Source organism: Topomyia yanbarensis, chromosome 3 (genome assembly GCF_030247195.1).
Source record: "Topomyia yanbarensis strain Yona2022 chromosome 3, ASM3024719v1, whole genome shotgun sequence".
NCBI lineage: Eukaryota > Metazoa > Arthropoda > Insecta > Diptera > Culicidae > Topomyia > Topomyia yanbarensis.
The window spans coordinates 394,077,793-394,093,234 of NC_080672.1; the positions used below are offsets into that span (position 1 = coordinate 394,077,793).

The 15,442-nt window shown below is 43.4% G+C and overlaps 1 protein-coding gene across 1 annotated transcript in view; it reads left to right on the top strand.

Moving 5' to 3' along the window:
- LOC131691917 (serine/threonine-protein kinase N) overlaps positions 1–15,442 on the top strand; it is a 272,404-nt gene continuing 256,962 nt past the window's right edge. Inside the window, exon 1 of the mRNA XM_058978672.1 lies at positions 1–992. Coding sequence (XP_058834655.1) covers positions 972–992 — 21 coding nt within the window. The 5' untranslated portion in view covers positions 1–971. The remainder of the gene's footprint in view (positions 993–15,442) is intronic.

Genomic DNA, 15,442 nt, shown 5'->3' on the forward strand with positions numbered 1-15,442 from the left:
CAGCAACGCAACACATTCGCCCCGCGGAGGAGACCGACCGTCAGTTTTTCTACTCATCATCGGTGGTGTGGAAGTGAATGAACAGTGTTTCGCGTTGTTACAACAAACAAGAGCCTCTGTCTCTGTTCAGAATCGGTTCCCAGAGCTTGGTGCAAGTGCAGTTTCGGCTGATTGGTCCGGTTTGATTGTCGCTAATTCCATTCACGGTACGTGCGTGAGACAGCTCCCAGACCGAACGTCGGTCTGATTCGGGTGCAAAAAAGTGACGATTATCGTGTACGATCAGGTTTCTCTTCTTTTGGTTGGCCGTACCCCCAGTAAGTGCTACAGCAGTGTGTTGGTACTTTTGTGGTGTGGGGGCTAGTGGTAGTGATAGTTGCTGCAGACACGTTTACTATATAGACCGAAAGGGGTGTGTACGCTGAGGTGTGGTTGGAAGTGAGGGAAAGCGAGGAGGAAGTTCAAGAAATTCCGTTCCATGTCCGCGATCTTCACCATCTCGACACGAAGCAGCAGAAATTGGACCAAGGAAAATTCTGTTAATTTATTGCGTGAACAGGATAGATTGTGTGTTTTTTTTTCGCCGACGGTGAAGGACTCGTGAATTCCGGCGTGTAGGCGATCATGTCCAATCAGTTTTGAGCAGGTTATTCATTCTTTGCGCCGTTCCGTTGTGTTGTGTGTATTTTATTTATTGTCTGGCCTGCTACGATTGTGTGATTTTTTGAGCCAGCTGCAGTAAAGTGACAACATTGTGCGATTACGAATATAAAAGTGTATTCGGTTGTTTGTTCAACAGAAAAAAGTGAGGATCCTTTTTCCTTCGACGGTCTAAAGGAGGTGCGAAGGAATTTTCCGATTCGTGTGTGTGAGAAAGTGGTGAAGGAATTCGCAGGTCAACCGCAACAGCACAGCGCTCGACCCAGCGGCAGAGTGCAGAGAGGAACGCGGAGCGGAACTACAATCTCAAAATGGCGGACTCGTATTATCAGGTACGATCGCACAGTTGTTTACGTAGATATACGATACCAACCTGCTGCGGGTGGTGGTACCAGAGTCCGGTTGGAATGGAATGGTGGAGCTGGGCTGTTCCGCGGTGGGGAATTAGACTAGCTTTGGCGTTTCATCTGCCAGATCGTGACGCACGGCGAAACTTGTCCTTCGCCGGGGAACGTCTCAGAACGGAATGACAAGTGTTGGTGTTTTTGTGGGTTTGGATAAAAAAATTGTCAGCACTAGGTATTTTGAACTGTTGCAAATGCAACGGGAAAAAAAACCTATGAAGGTCTTTGTTCGTCGTCATTGAACAAGAAAAAGGGAACCTGAGATCGATATTTTTTGTCGTCACGGTTCTGTGGCGATTGTCGTCGTCTGCTGCGCGCTTCCGTTTGCTTGTTACTTTACTCCGGTAGGGTGGCTAGTGGTGCACGAGTTGGTTCACAGGTGTGCATTTCATTCATTGTTCTCCGATACCGTTGGGTCGCGGTAGGGTCATCCTCGGATGTAGGGGTTAACCATTGCTACGTGTCTTGAATCGAGCTTCTGCTGGATTGATTCGTTTGATTGGAGTGTGGTTGGAAATTTTCAATCTTAGTTTCTTGGGTGTTTCTTGCTTGAAGCGGGTTCTAGTTCTAACTGGTGTCATTATCTGACGTATTAGAACCTGACTCAGCTCTGGAGTCAAGCGAAAAAGGGTTGAGTGTTAGAATGCGGGTTAAAGGAAGGACGAAAAAAAGACTAGTTCACGCGTTTGTTCGTGGTAATTTTGTATCAATCAATTTTGTGAATCACAAACAGAGGAAATTCCGTAAGGAAATATTCATGAGTCGCGTTTCTTTGCAATTCTTGTAAATATTTTTGTCCTTTGAACTTTTACAGGTTTTACTTGATTAGCTTTGACACCAGTCGTCGTCTGTTGCATCCTGCCAACTTACCGGGTGTTAGCGCGACGCTGAGAAGACTTTTTTTTGGAAGACCAGAAATCATCATCCATTCGCTGGTAAATAAGATCAGGGAGCTGCCACCAGCGAAGGCCGATAAACTGTACATGCTGATCAATTTCGGAGTTGCAGTTCAAAACTTCTGCCTGATAATTAGACCTTCAAATCTGGACGAGTATATGTGCAACGTGGTTCTACTCCATGAACTGACGGAGAGATTGCCGCCATCTATAAGATTGAATTCGGCGTACCGTAGACAGGGACTTAACATAGTCACTCTTTCGGCATTCGGAGACTTTGGCTCGCGAAATTGGTTGTAGCAGTGATCATAATCATGATGCTATCTCTCAACACCTAGAAATCAGAGAGACATGGAATAAATAGCTACCGGGCGCCTATCTTGTCTACAGAAGCGGATGAAACAGGAAACCGAATCAGCTGCGGCGATGCAAGGAAAAATGCTCGATTACGAGACAAAAAAGTGCTACATTCGGTGGCTGTCGGATGTGGAAAAAAGCGGAGAAACATTCTAACGACTGATATCCGCCAATCGTCCCAGTAACCAACCTGAACAAACCGGATACCCTACGAATCGTATTCGACGCAGCTGCAAAAGTCAACGGCGTCTAACTGAACTCCTAACGGGACCCGATCGGCTGGTGTCACTGCTTGCAGTTCTGTAGAAGTTTTGCGTTACCGTAGTGGGAGACATTCTGGAAATGGTCTTCCAAGCACAGAGTCCAGATGCTTCTGTTGTAACCCGGAGGATGAATCCGAAGTGCATGCGATTGCAGTTACAACATTCGAATCGGCATACTCTCCGGACTGTGCTCACAACTTGAAGAACCGAAACACTGGAAGATTCGAGCGGTCAAGTGCAAAAAGTATGAGCACTACGTCGACGACATGTTGTTGGTAAGTGTTGAGACTGAAGAGGAAGCTGTAAAGCCAGCGAAGTACGATCTATTCACTCTCAGGGAGGTTTGAGATGTGCTATTTGCTGTCGAATCTTGTTCAGTTATCAAGAACCTGCAGGAGATCAGTACCACGGAAAAGAACATAACCCTCTGCGCGGAGATTACGACCGAAAAAGTTTTTTGGAATGTGGTAGGATACCACAACTGACACGTTCATGTTCAAATGATCGCCGTTGTACGATTAGGAGCTACTTTCCGGCGCCAGGATGCCCACAAAAGGTGAAGTTCTTAGAACATTGTCGGCAATATATGATCCTATGGGAACCATCGATAACTTCCTTACTAACCTGCCGCAGGAAATCTATCGTTCCGGATGTGGACGGGATACGGGATTGCACATTTTCTGTGATACCAGTGAAAAGGGGATGGCTGCTGTAGCCTACTTTAGGAAGGAAATGTGGAATGTGTGATGATTGGATCTAAAACATGCGTAGCTCCTCTGAAGATTATTTTCATTTCTCATCTTGAGCTGCAGGCTGCCGTAGTTGGAGCTCGTCTTGCCGAGTGTATTGGCATCTCACAATCGAATGCAAATAGGCCTTCTCCTTTTTCTAGACCGACTCCCTTTTTTGGTATGCTGGTTACAATTTGACCATCGACGCCGCTGCCAGGGTCAGCGAGCTTCTAGATACAGCACAAGTGAATGAGTGAAGATGGTTACCAACTAAAACGAATGTAGCGGATAAAGGTACCAAGTGGCAACAACTGCTAGACTTTCGACCTACTGTGCTCTCCGTCGGATGAAACTCTGCGATCTACACAAATGGTGTTTGAGATGATCCTGAACACAAGACCGCTCACTGACACAACCCGAGAAAATGATGACGAGTCCCCCCAAACGCCAAATCACTTTCGGTTAGGATCCACAGATGGAACTAAGCTATACGCTGACCGTTCCCAGAAAAAGCAGGGTGACCGAGTACCTGCCTATACTCTGACGTGCAGAACGAAATGGTTTCAATACGTCAAACCGATTCAGGAAAGCGATTTGCTGATGATCGTGGGCTGCAACCTCCCAAGAAGCTGCTGGCCACGAAGACGTGGTAGTCCAGACCAAAAACGGACAAGTTCGGCGTGTAACTTTTGGACTTTTGTAGAGATCAGCGTCCAAGGTTGCGCCGCCGCTTCATTCGAGCCTGATCCGTTCTCCAGTAGAGTAGAGACAGCTATGTGCTCGCGACTACGGGCCGCTGTTATGATATCATCGGCTTGACCAAGACGTGATTTGACAGTCGTACGTTGTTTCGCCCAGTATTTGGTTCAGAGTTTGATGCCTACCAGCTGTGACAGTAACATCCTCAACAGTCATGAGATGTCTGGCGGTGGTGTGCTCATCGCTGTTCTCCAAAGTATAAAAGCATGAGTAATCAATGATGACGGTTCACGACATCACATGCTCTCTCGTCTACAATTTTGAAAATCCAGACTACGACTGTTCTACTGGCTCGCTGCTGAATCAAAACAGCATTACGAAGCCATCACTTTGAACTCAACCAGGAATACAAAGTAAGACGAACCATGAACCAAATTTTCATTGAGAATAGCGCTATTGCCACAGCAAATTGCAAGCTGAAGGCATCTAGTTCGCCGATTTCAGATGGTATACCCTGGATTCAGTTTCTTGAACCACTTCGACGAGGCTTCAAACTATCTCTCAGTACTGAAGTATTTTCTTCCTGTTAGAAAGCAGCCCACTTCCAGTTTTCACATCAATAATTATTGGAGGTTTCGTGCGCAAGAGTCGTATCAAGATTATTTGAGCTGGTTATTCTAACGCCAACGGATTGCAAACCAACGCTAAATACTTGGATTTATCCGCGACTTTCGACAAAATCAACCATGTTTCGTTCCTGCCACGATGGAAGGCAAACTCCAAATCAGCATTAAGGACTGTCTACCTCAACCATTCCTCGCTACATGCGGCAACCCGCAAGGAAGTCACCTCGACCCACTAACATTCCTCCTAAATTTTAAGGACGTCAATATCACATTACAACAACTTCGCCATTATTTCGTCGACGACATGAATATTTTTCGACGGATACGGGATACAAGCGACGCCGAATTCCTTCAGAGTACTCTGGACAGTTTCAGTACGTGATGCGGTCTAAACAGAATGGAGTCAAACCTGAGTAAATGCTGAAGAATCTCGGAGTCATCATGAATCTGGCATTCCGACAAAAATGACCTTGTTGATCAAGTGGAAGTTGCTCCAGAAAACACTACGGCTGCTGGCCCACAAAGTGACGTGTCGGGGCAAGAGTGGGAAGATGATAGATACGAAGACATAACAGATTCGTCAGCTCTTTCACCAACAAGTGGTAGGTAGAGGTTTTGATCCCACCATGAAGCAGCTCGGAGGACAAGTGGGCGTTGGTTGGTCCCGAGAATTAATTTACTTTTTTGGCGTTAACACTACTGTAGACAATTCTCAGGTTCCAATGAATTATAAGTACATTACTAATCATCCATATGTAATGAAGTGGTACCACACTATCGATGTCGACCTTCATTCGTTGGGCAGTAATCAGACCTGGATGTCTTCAATTAACGTTCTGGGCAAGTAGGTATTTACAGTAAAGACCTATTCTGATGACACCTATCCGTTACAGGATTCGCTTGGTGACTATTAACCATCATTCGGACCGTTTTGGAAATAGCGAATACACGCAAATTGGAGGGTGACCAGATGTAGGGAATTCTCGCACGGAACCGCAACTGAGACGGTGAACCTTGGATGTTTCCCAAAACCCAAGTTCAATAGAAATCGAATGATGTGTGTCTGCTGAAACGTTCGCTATTGCCAAGAGCTGATGTGTTTGTTTACGTATATTATGATGGCAACACGACCAGACCAGCCAAATGATGCGTGTGCTGCAATCAGAGCTGACGATAGAAGTCAAGCAGATTTTTTTCTGGAGCGATTCGAAGATCTGCTTGTTGAGTTGGTTGAAGACAAATCAAAAACTGACGGCATACTTTGATGCTCGCTTTATGCAAATCAAGGAGAATAGTCCCGACTGCATGAGTTGTGGCATTGGATTCCGTAGCAGCTGAACGTGGCCGATTTGGCTACGAAGTGGTCCAAGTTTTGCAGTATGCTAGAATGGCTTCCTGGCCCAGACTTCATTTATCGTGACAAATTCTGTTCAAAGGGGATCAAACCGACTCGACCAAAAATCCAGCGTCTTTTTCGCACGTTGAAGAGGAAGTACGTTTGCTGAAAATTGTGATAGGCAAGTAATCTGAAGATCTGAAGTATGATGTACATTGCCTGTTCCGGATGTTACTAACTTCCTGGAGTATGTATATCGAAGCAACAATGCATTTAAGAAAGTATCTGAGTCTTCAGGCTACATCGATCAAGTCAGTAAGGAGAAACCTGTTTTTGGGCCTGGTCTGAGCCTAACTGGTTGGCATAAATTGGCCCCGCTGCAAGAGTTGAGTCATGATGACCAAGGACGTCACATTGAAAATTTGCTGTCGTCAAAAAATTGTTTTACGATCTGTGATGCCTAAAACAGAAAAAAATCTCCCAAAATCTGTGTGGAATTTCCAAAAAGATGTGGAAAATCAGAATATGACCAAAAATCTATGAAATAATACATAAAAATGCCAAATCTGTCATCTGTGACGATGCAGAAAAATCTGTGAATATGGCAACCCGGATGAGGACGAATGCGTTTCCTTTCTGATGTGCGTGTCCGAAATAACCACCCAGATGGGTGCGCGATGGTTGATTATCCGTTGCAGGTCGCCAAGGTTTGTGTTCCACTGTACTGCTGATTGCGGTAGATCTGCTAGATGCTCTACGGAGTGGGGCTAACACAACAGCATTGAAGGAAACATGGATACCGACCATCTAGCCCTACATAGCAGGCGATCCCGAACCCGACTCCCAAACGAGACCCCAGCTACCGACATCTACAAGGACTTCAACACCAATCTGCATCACTTATGCCCACACCACTGGTAGAAATCTCGAGGCAACACACAAACAGTTAAAGGATCAACCGACAGTTGGACAGACCGAGACAATCAGAAGGAGCAAAAGATACTCTCCAGACTCCGGGTGGAGCAAACCAGGGTGACCTACGCACACGCCATCTCCAGCATTCCAGGATGGATGAAAATCCTGCAACATTAGCCTCTCAGTCGAGGAACTGTCAGGAGCTCGAGGACCATCGGCAGTAATAGGGTTTGGCGGGATCTGTACTACCCATAATAGCATAAGAGTCCCATATGGATTTTTGTCGAAAATGAGTTATCTGTTGGATTGTATTCTGTACTACCACCGAATAACAATGCACAACTAAGAAAGACCAGGTTTGTTTAGAAAATATCGAAAAAATTCCAAAACATGGTTGTCCTATCCATAAGGCTCAATAAGAATGCAAATCTTGAACAGCGTTTTTCTCGGCTTGCTGTTTTTTTTCAATATGGGAATCTTATGCTTTTATGGGCATTATACGGGGCATACTAGCCAACAACCCGGTCCGGTAGGAGGTAACCCTCCTATTTCTGAAAGACGCCAGCCTGTTCGACCGTATATAAACCAACACCAACAAACCAACGTGAGCCCTCTGTCACACTCTCTGGAGCTGGGGAGAGGCTCCCCGCGGTCCTACACGAGCTGGAGCATCCAATTACCATTGCAGCTCCCAGAACAATATCCCAGCGATCGACAACAAGCACTATCAATAGGCCCTCGGTTACACCACTCCGGAGTTGGAGAGGTCGCACATAGCCCTATTCGAAAGTAACTACACTGCTCGACACCCAGACGGTAACCCCATTACCATGCCGTTGCGACACTGGAAAGACCGCCCAAGGTCCGACACCACGGGGAAATACAAATACAAGAAGCGAGAAGCTCCCGCAACGCCCCTCCCCTCTCTACCATCCCAGAGCATCTTCCACAACCATCGTGGCCGTAATTCCGTAACTAACTCAGCCAACCTCTCTGCACATCCCTAGGAGTGCTGGAAAGGTTTCCCGCGGCTCACACCAAGACATTCGTTGTAGATTCCAACGGCAGCAAAAAGAACCAAAACCTGTCATACCAATGTAAAAATTAAATGTTACTAATACACACTCTTAATAAACGGGTCAGGTTAAAACCCAAGTAATTAGACCTGAAAACAGTCGTCCCCAGCCAGTGTGGACAGTAAGTGAAGTTTAGCCCCAATATTTTGACCACAAAACAGCAGTTGTCTGTTTTACATCTTGCCGATCCACCCTAGTGTTCGCGAAATGGAACATTTATTGATGATGCAAAGGTAGCTTACTCTCTCGGCAGCTAGCATCATCCAATTTCAACATATATGTAATGCTCTATTAAGCCTAACAACCGCATGTTGTCTCGTTATAATGCTTAATTCAAAATACGTGTTTACATAGACCTGGACAAAACTGATGGTCGTCTACATGATCTCTCTCCGCGTATTTCCGGTAAGTTCATTACAATCATCATGCCAAAATACAGAGAGGCGGAATCTGTTAATTTTGAAACATGGAAAAGTGGCGTTTGTGTGCCGTGAGAATGCGAGTGACGTAACTTATTCCTTCTTATCTGAACTTTCAATTCGAATTAGAAGACGTTACCAATTCTTAAATTATGAGGTGCACATATGAAGAACAGATTTCTACGTATCAGTGAAATAACAGGAGACACACTGAAGAAAATACTGCACTTAAAACCTAGAACAAAACAGCATCAACTGCAAGCAAATTTAACAAAAAGTCTTCATCATCATCAACTCAATCACAAACAACCGTAGCTGCTGCCCAGGGACAAACGAATACCGAAAAAAGAACCTACACACCAAAATTTGGTTGCCGTTTTCAGCCAAATTTTGCCGAATTTTCATCAGCTGAAAGTTTCAGCAATCTAATATGTTAAAAGTTAAGCGATTTTAATTTAACCCTTAAACGCGTAATGTTGGTGTGAAACAACATTGCGAAAACTGGCTTAAAATTATCATAGTAACGTATTATAGCTGTTAAACAATTTTCAGAAAATAAAAAAAAATGTTTGCGCCTTTAAGGGTCTACTTGACAGATTCACTTTGCTGAAAATTCAGAAATTCAAATTGTCAAATTGACAGCGCAATTAGCGAGTTGAGCCTGAAATACTGAGAACTTGCTGATTGCGCTGTCAATTTGACAATTTTGGTGGTGCTATTGTGCCTTTCTCATTTGTCCAAACTACGATTCCATGGCTGGTTATGTTCAATACAATGATGGAAATGTATATTACATATTCAGTACGATTTGCACATACATACAATGGATCGACAGCTAAGATCTTGAGATATCATGTGTCGACACTGAAACATCGCGTGAAACCAGCGGCGGATTATGGAGGAAGATCCGGGGGGTCCCGACCCTGCCGAAAATTCTCAACTTGTTAAGAAATTTTAAACTAGTTCTATTTTTAAAGTAGCAACTCCTCATTGCATACTCCTACCTAAGCCTATATAGGTGAAAAAAAATTTTGGCCCTTGGCCGGGATTAGGTTGACGATTTTTAGAGTGATTGCGTAACTTTTCTGTATGAGAAAGTCAAAAATGTGAAAAATCAAAATATCGAAAAAATCGCTTGCTATCGTGCCAAGGATTCGATAAAACTAGTTTTAAGCTCTGGGTCGAAAATTGCGGAAGATAGATTTTCGGCCACTTACCCTACGCACCTGCCGGAAAATGTTGTACAGTCGCCATTTTTTTCGAGAATTATCCTACTTGAGCTCTAGAGCTGGGTTCTCGGAAGGGCTACTCGCCGGAATCACTCACTACAATAGCAGACGAGACGGGAAATGTCATTCACTAAAATACTGCTTAAAACCACGTGCTGGGATTCTGATGGTGATACGCGGGCGTTGGGACTTTACGATCGCGTGGGAATCAGCGTTTATTTATGTGTGCTTGTAACCGCGTTAATCTGATCATACGTGCTATAGCGTTTACTAAATAATTGGGGTGTTTGCGAAATCTTGGGCGTAGCTGTACGTAGATGACCGCGATTGCATGTTCGGCTTTGTGTATGGTCGCGAAGGGCTTGAGCGTTTTCTAAATCAACGTGTTCAATCGCGTTGGCGTTTGTATGTGACGTGTGTTAGCGTGTATGTAATTAGTGTGCTTTAATTCGATTTTCTAACCGTGTGTCCATTCGCATATTCCCGTGTATTCTTGGATGATCGTGCGTAAATCAGATACTTAATTTTCAGTGTTTTTTTATGTTGTAACGACATTTAATTAGCAAGGGACTGGAAGGTGTCAAATATTTTTCAATATTAACAGGCATAGTACTCAAGGAAGAGTAAGAAGTTGAAGGAAGAAAGTTTAGAAAAGCGTGAAATAGTGTCATATGAGCAAAGAAAAAAAAACAAGAAAAAGGAAAAAAATAATTTTCAGTATATGGTTCAGATGACAAGCACCTAGGCTGCTACGGCCAAGAGTAGGGACATCCGGACGTGACCGATCCATGATCGCGTGAACGGTACATTGATGCTTGAGACCGCCTGTGCCAAAACGTTCACGTAGTCATCGGGGTTATCCTGTTTGCGAGATCGGGTGTGTTGGTGTTCGTGGATAATGGCGAAGGGCTCAAGCGTTTGTATGTTAACGAGTATGTCGCATATGCTATCATGAATGTAAATTTGAGTGCATAAATTGGATTTTATAACCGTGTCGCCTTTCGCATGTTTGCGTGTATTTTCGAGGCACGGTTCAGATACTAAAGGGTGTCCCACATCAAATTACATCACGGAATCAACGCTGTAGTAAATTACCTTGTGGACCTATCCTTTTCAAACTTCCAGACAATAAAATATAACCTATTAGTAAGCTTTTGGCATATTAATTTCATTCAACTTTAATACCTTAACCGTACGCTTGCACCTTACGCTTAACTCCATCCATTAGGTTCTGTACAACATCTAGCTGCAGCTTCTTCTGTACGGAAACCTACCTTTTCTTCATGTCTTCTTTAGATTTGATCTCCTTGGAATGCTTCCCTAGTGTTTGCTTCATAATTGCCCAGTATTTTTCGATGTGTCTTAGTTCCGATGCATTGGGAGGGTTCATGTTCGCACCACTCCAGAAAAACATTTGAATAGTGGCAGGAAGCTAGATCCGGCCAGAAGATCGTAGGGTCCTCGTGTTGCTTCAACAGAGGAAGCAGACGCTTCTGTAGACACTTCTTGAGGTAAATCTCCCCGTTTACAGTCCCTCTGGTCACAAACGGCGCACTTCATCTACCATATCAGCAGATCGCTTGCCACACCCTGTATTTATTGGCAAACTTTGAAAGTTTCTGTTTACTTACTTCCTCCGGAACATCAAACTTGTGCTGGGCGGTGAAGAACAGTAGCCCCCGAAGCTGCCGAAAGTTCGTCTTGATGTAAGTCCTCATCATTCAGGATGAAACAATGAGACAACGGCTTCGTCAGCATCTGGGTGAACAGTTTCGACGCCCGTGACTTTTCCACGGTATTTTGCCGTTCTTAACCATTTGGAGCCTTCTGCACTTTGCACATAAGCAGTCCCTCCTGGTCCTTGGCTCTCTGGACGAGAAACTTGGATAGATTCAACTTTTTGGCTACAGCCCTGACCGATGCATTGGGATTCCGCTTAAATTCATGTGATACTTAATATCCATTCTGACTGCATTTCACCTTCCCTTTGATACTGACTTTGGTAGTAACGTTTAATCACACAACTGCACGATTCCGAGTTGTTTTCCGACGTCCTGATGAGACGAACATTTTTTTCCAATTTTTGAAAAATTGACATTGACCTAAATACAGTATAAACAATACATTCAATACTATTTCTACCCAACTTTTCAATAAAAAATACCAAATGGGTTAATTTCGACAGCGTTTTTCCCACGATGCAGTTTGATGTGGGACACCTTTTAGAAGAGCTTCTCCCCATATCACTACATTTCTCGGTCATGTCGCCATGGAACGTGTTGTCTAGTGGATATGAGTGACATTATTGTGATATTATTGGTCCAACTGAAGGCATGAGTAGGCTGCGAGGATAGGGACATCCGATTAATGATCGCGCGAACGGTGGGTTAATATTGGAGACCGCGTTTGTGACCTTATAAGTACTTAAACGTACACTTAATTGCTAGAGTGTTTTAATGTTGGCGAGGTCGCGAGCGTACGTATGTGTGGAAGTAATCGAATGCTCGTGTTTGTGACGAGGTATGTGTTATCGCAAGAGCCACGAGCGTTTGTATGTTTGGATTGAGAGAGATTGTGAGTGTTAGTATGAATCTAATTTAGGATATAGTAATGAAAGGAAAAATAACATGTCAAATGAAGAAAAAACATGCAGAGATTAATTAGTAGTGTAAATTGGCCGATATTATTTTTGGTATAAATGAGTAGTAGAAAAGCCAAACCAATAGAAACACAACAAAAACAGATTAATTAAGTAGAAGAAAAGAGCACACGTAACATCCAGTCAAACTACTTGAACTCGTCTAAATACCAGCAAATGATATTTATTTACCATTAACGATAATTACATTCTGTTAGAATTTTATCGTGCTAAGCTGACCGGGAATAGATGTTCCACGTGCGTCGGTAAATTAAACGTTCCTTAATTTATCCAACCCGATTGTTCAGAATGAATCGAACCGAATGCACGGATTGGACACCGGAAAAAAGTAACCAGCAAATGCTAGGAAGGTAAAAAAATTGCACGCGAAGTAATAAATTACCCAGTATTCTATCATATACGCCAGTTCTAGTTGATCGTTAGTTTGGGATGGCGTAAAAAATACAAACATTAAGAAGGCCCGTAAGCCTTCTCGATCTGCTCGATGCACCACTATCGAGGTGTAATGCAATAACCATCTTAAAGCTATTGCCTGTCAAAGGTCACTTTATCACTGATGAGTGAAATATGATGATGTTTGCAATACCGCCAAACCTATCAACCTAGGGGAGGGGAAAATATTGTACAGCCGCCATCTTGTGACAAAATTACTCGAAAAAACTGTTTTTTTTTGTGTGCTTCACCACTAGTATTACGAAACCCATTTAACAAGGTCTCGATTCCCGGATTTTAGAGCCTAAAAATAAGAAGGACTTTTGAATATTGGCCGACGTTTCGGCCATTGGTTGTGGCCTTTTTCAGGGGACACTGTAACATTTATTCATATGTAAAAATTGTTATCATGTTTTCCCTAATAATTTTGACTTTAAATTTGTGTGTCATAGTAACTTCGGCAAGTAATAATCTGATATTGTAGGAATCTCTCAGTAGCAGTATTCAGTATTGACTAGTCTCATAGTAAAAAGAATCAGAGTAGCAAGTTAATTCAGTTTTGACAACCTGATATGCCAATACTGTGTACGTATGCTTTTGCTACGTCGCAGTACTACCCAGCTGAAATCGTGTGATCTGCAATATACAGAAAATCTTCAGTGCCACGCGACTCATCCTTTTGTGTTATTAATGTGGTTTCTCGGTTGTAAAATTGTGGCACCATTATATATTTTCCCTCCATCCTTAACCCCCACCAACCGGAACGACCGACAGTCCGGAATAGAAGATGACAACAATCGGGGAAACGGATGACAGATAAAGATACTACGTGTTTTCGATGGGGATGCCGGTGGCGCCACTCCGAAGGAGATTATTATCCAAGTCACGATTCTTCCGCATTGGTGCTTGCGTAGTTTTTTTTCCGTTTTTGCAGAAGTCCTCCGATTATTAATCACAACTGACAACGGCCCCCGTATGTTCATTCGGAGTTTAAAGCAAGCTTGCAGACAGCTCAAGTATTTGCTTAATCAGCATTCTTCTCGGAAACAGACGGGCACCCGGACCGGTGAAGTCATCAATAACCGTAGAAATTAAATTTTGACCAGAATTGGAATAGTCACCGATGACTCTGGTCAAAAACAGTCAGGCTTTAGAACGGCGTATAAGGTGTGGCAAATGAGTGTTGTCACGAGCTCCAGTGTTCAAGATAAGTGAACGGCACCCTTTTTGGCGTTGCCAGCACCACCTTATCACTAATCCGCCCTTATCAATCGGCGAGCATGTGTCGGCTTGCGATAAGAACTATGCCGTTCGTTAAGAACCCCGAACGATCGAAAATTTGCCTGGAAAGCTTCACACCAGCAACAGCAGCAGCGACGTATACCAGGCAAACAGAACCTAAGAGGTGAAGAATTTGTGTAGGTGGTGAACGAATGATTCGAATGATTCTATATTTATGCACAAATCGAGACGAATAAATTTGTCCAACCTGATTGGAACTAAAGAAGCTGAACGCTCCGAACAAGTGTTACGAGTTTCCATCCCCGGGGTGGAGTGTGGGTTCTCAAACATGGCTGGTCAACATTTTCTTAGTTGGTCCCCCAGTCGTTATTTGTTTGTTTTTCTCATCCATCGCAAAACGGCGGAGCAAAAAAAAATGCTAAATGGATGAGAAAGTATATTTTGAAGGGTTCTCGGATGGTCTCGTTTGTTGCTTGGAAGTAAATTTTACGAATCGAGATTTGGGTCATTTTAATGAAGCTCGTTAACTACGCTCTGTTCGAAAATCGAAATAGTGAAATGGCATGGAAATATTTCAACAATGCTGCTCTCACCGCACATTTCGATAGCGAAATACAACCCAATTCACGCGAATATCCGTCGAAAATCGCTGGCCCCCGCTCCAGCCCGGCTGTAAACAATATTAAAATTCCACGCTAAAGCGGAGTCGGATTTGGCGCGCCGTTTGAATGGGTACCTCTTTCCAATCTTCGGAAAGGTAAACTTGCTTATACACACACACGTATCGCAAACTGCTGCCGGAGGTACTCAAATCTGTTGACTTTTCTCCAATGAGGAAAGCTATACAATCATTTGTTGCACGCGATTTTTTTCGTGATCATAATAAGAAATTCTTGACCGAAGCACAAAAAAATTCTTGACCGAAGCACAAATTTCAATATGGCATCACTGCTTCAAGCCTAAAGTGGTTTTAAAACAATGCTTATCCCCAAGGCAGCAACTTAACTTATTAAATGATAAATTCAAACTGAAAAATGTTTGAACTTGAAATCAAAAGAACTGTATTTAATCCTAGATATCATATTCGTAATATTTGCGCAGTTTCTTCGAATATCCGCTCAATATGGAACTAGATTCGTCTTCTGATGGTAAGATTAGCTGATATTGTTGTGAAAACATGGTTGAGATCATATAGCAAATTGTTGGCAATACACTCCTCGTTAATGCTGCCAAATGGTGAAGTGATTTAATGAGTTTCCCACATAGATTTCAATATGGGATGATCCATAAATGACGTAGCAGTTTTTGAGTGATTTTTAACACCCCCCTCCCCCATCGTAGTATTTCGTCACAAAATTCTCTATACCCCCCTAATAATTACGTAGCTTGACGGTAACCCTCACCCCCCTCGTTGTCCCCGTAAATTTTTTTTTAAAAAAATCAAAAACGATGTTAGTTAGATGAAACGGGTAAGATTGTCGTGACACCAGGTCATCCC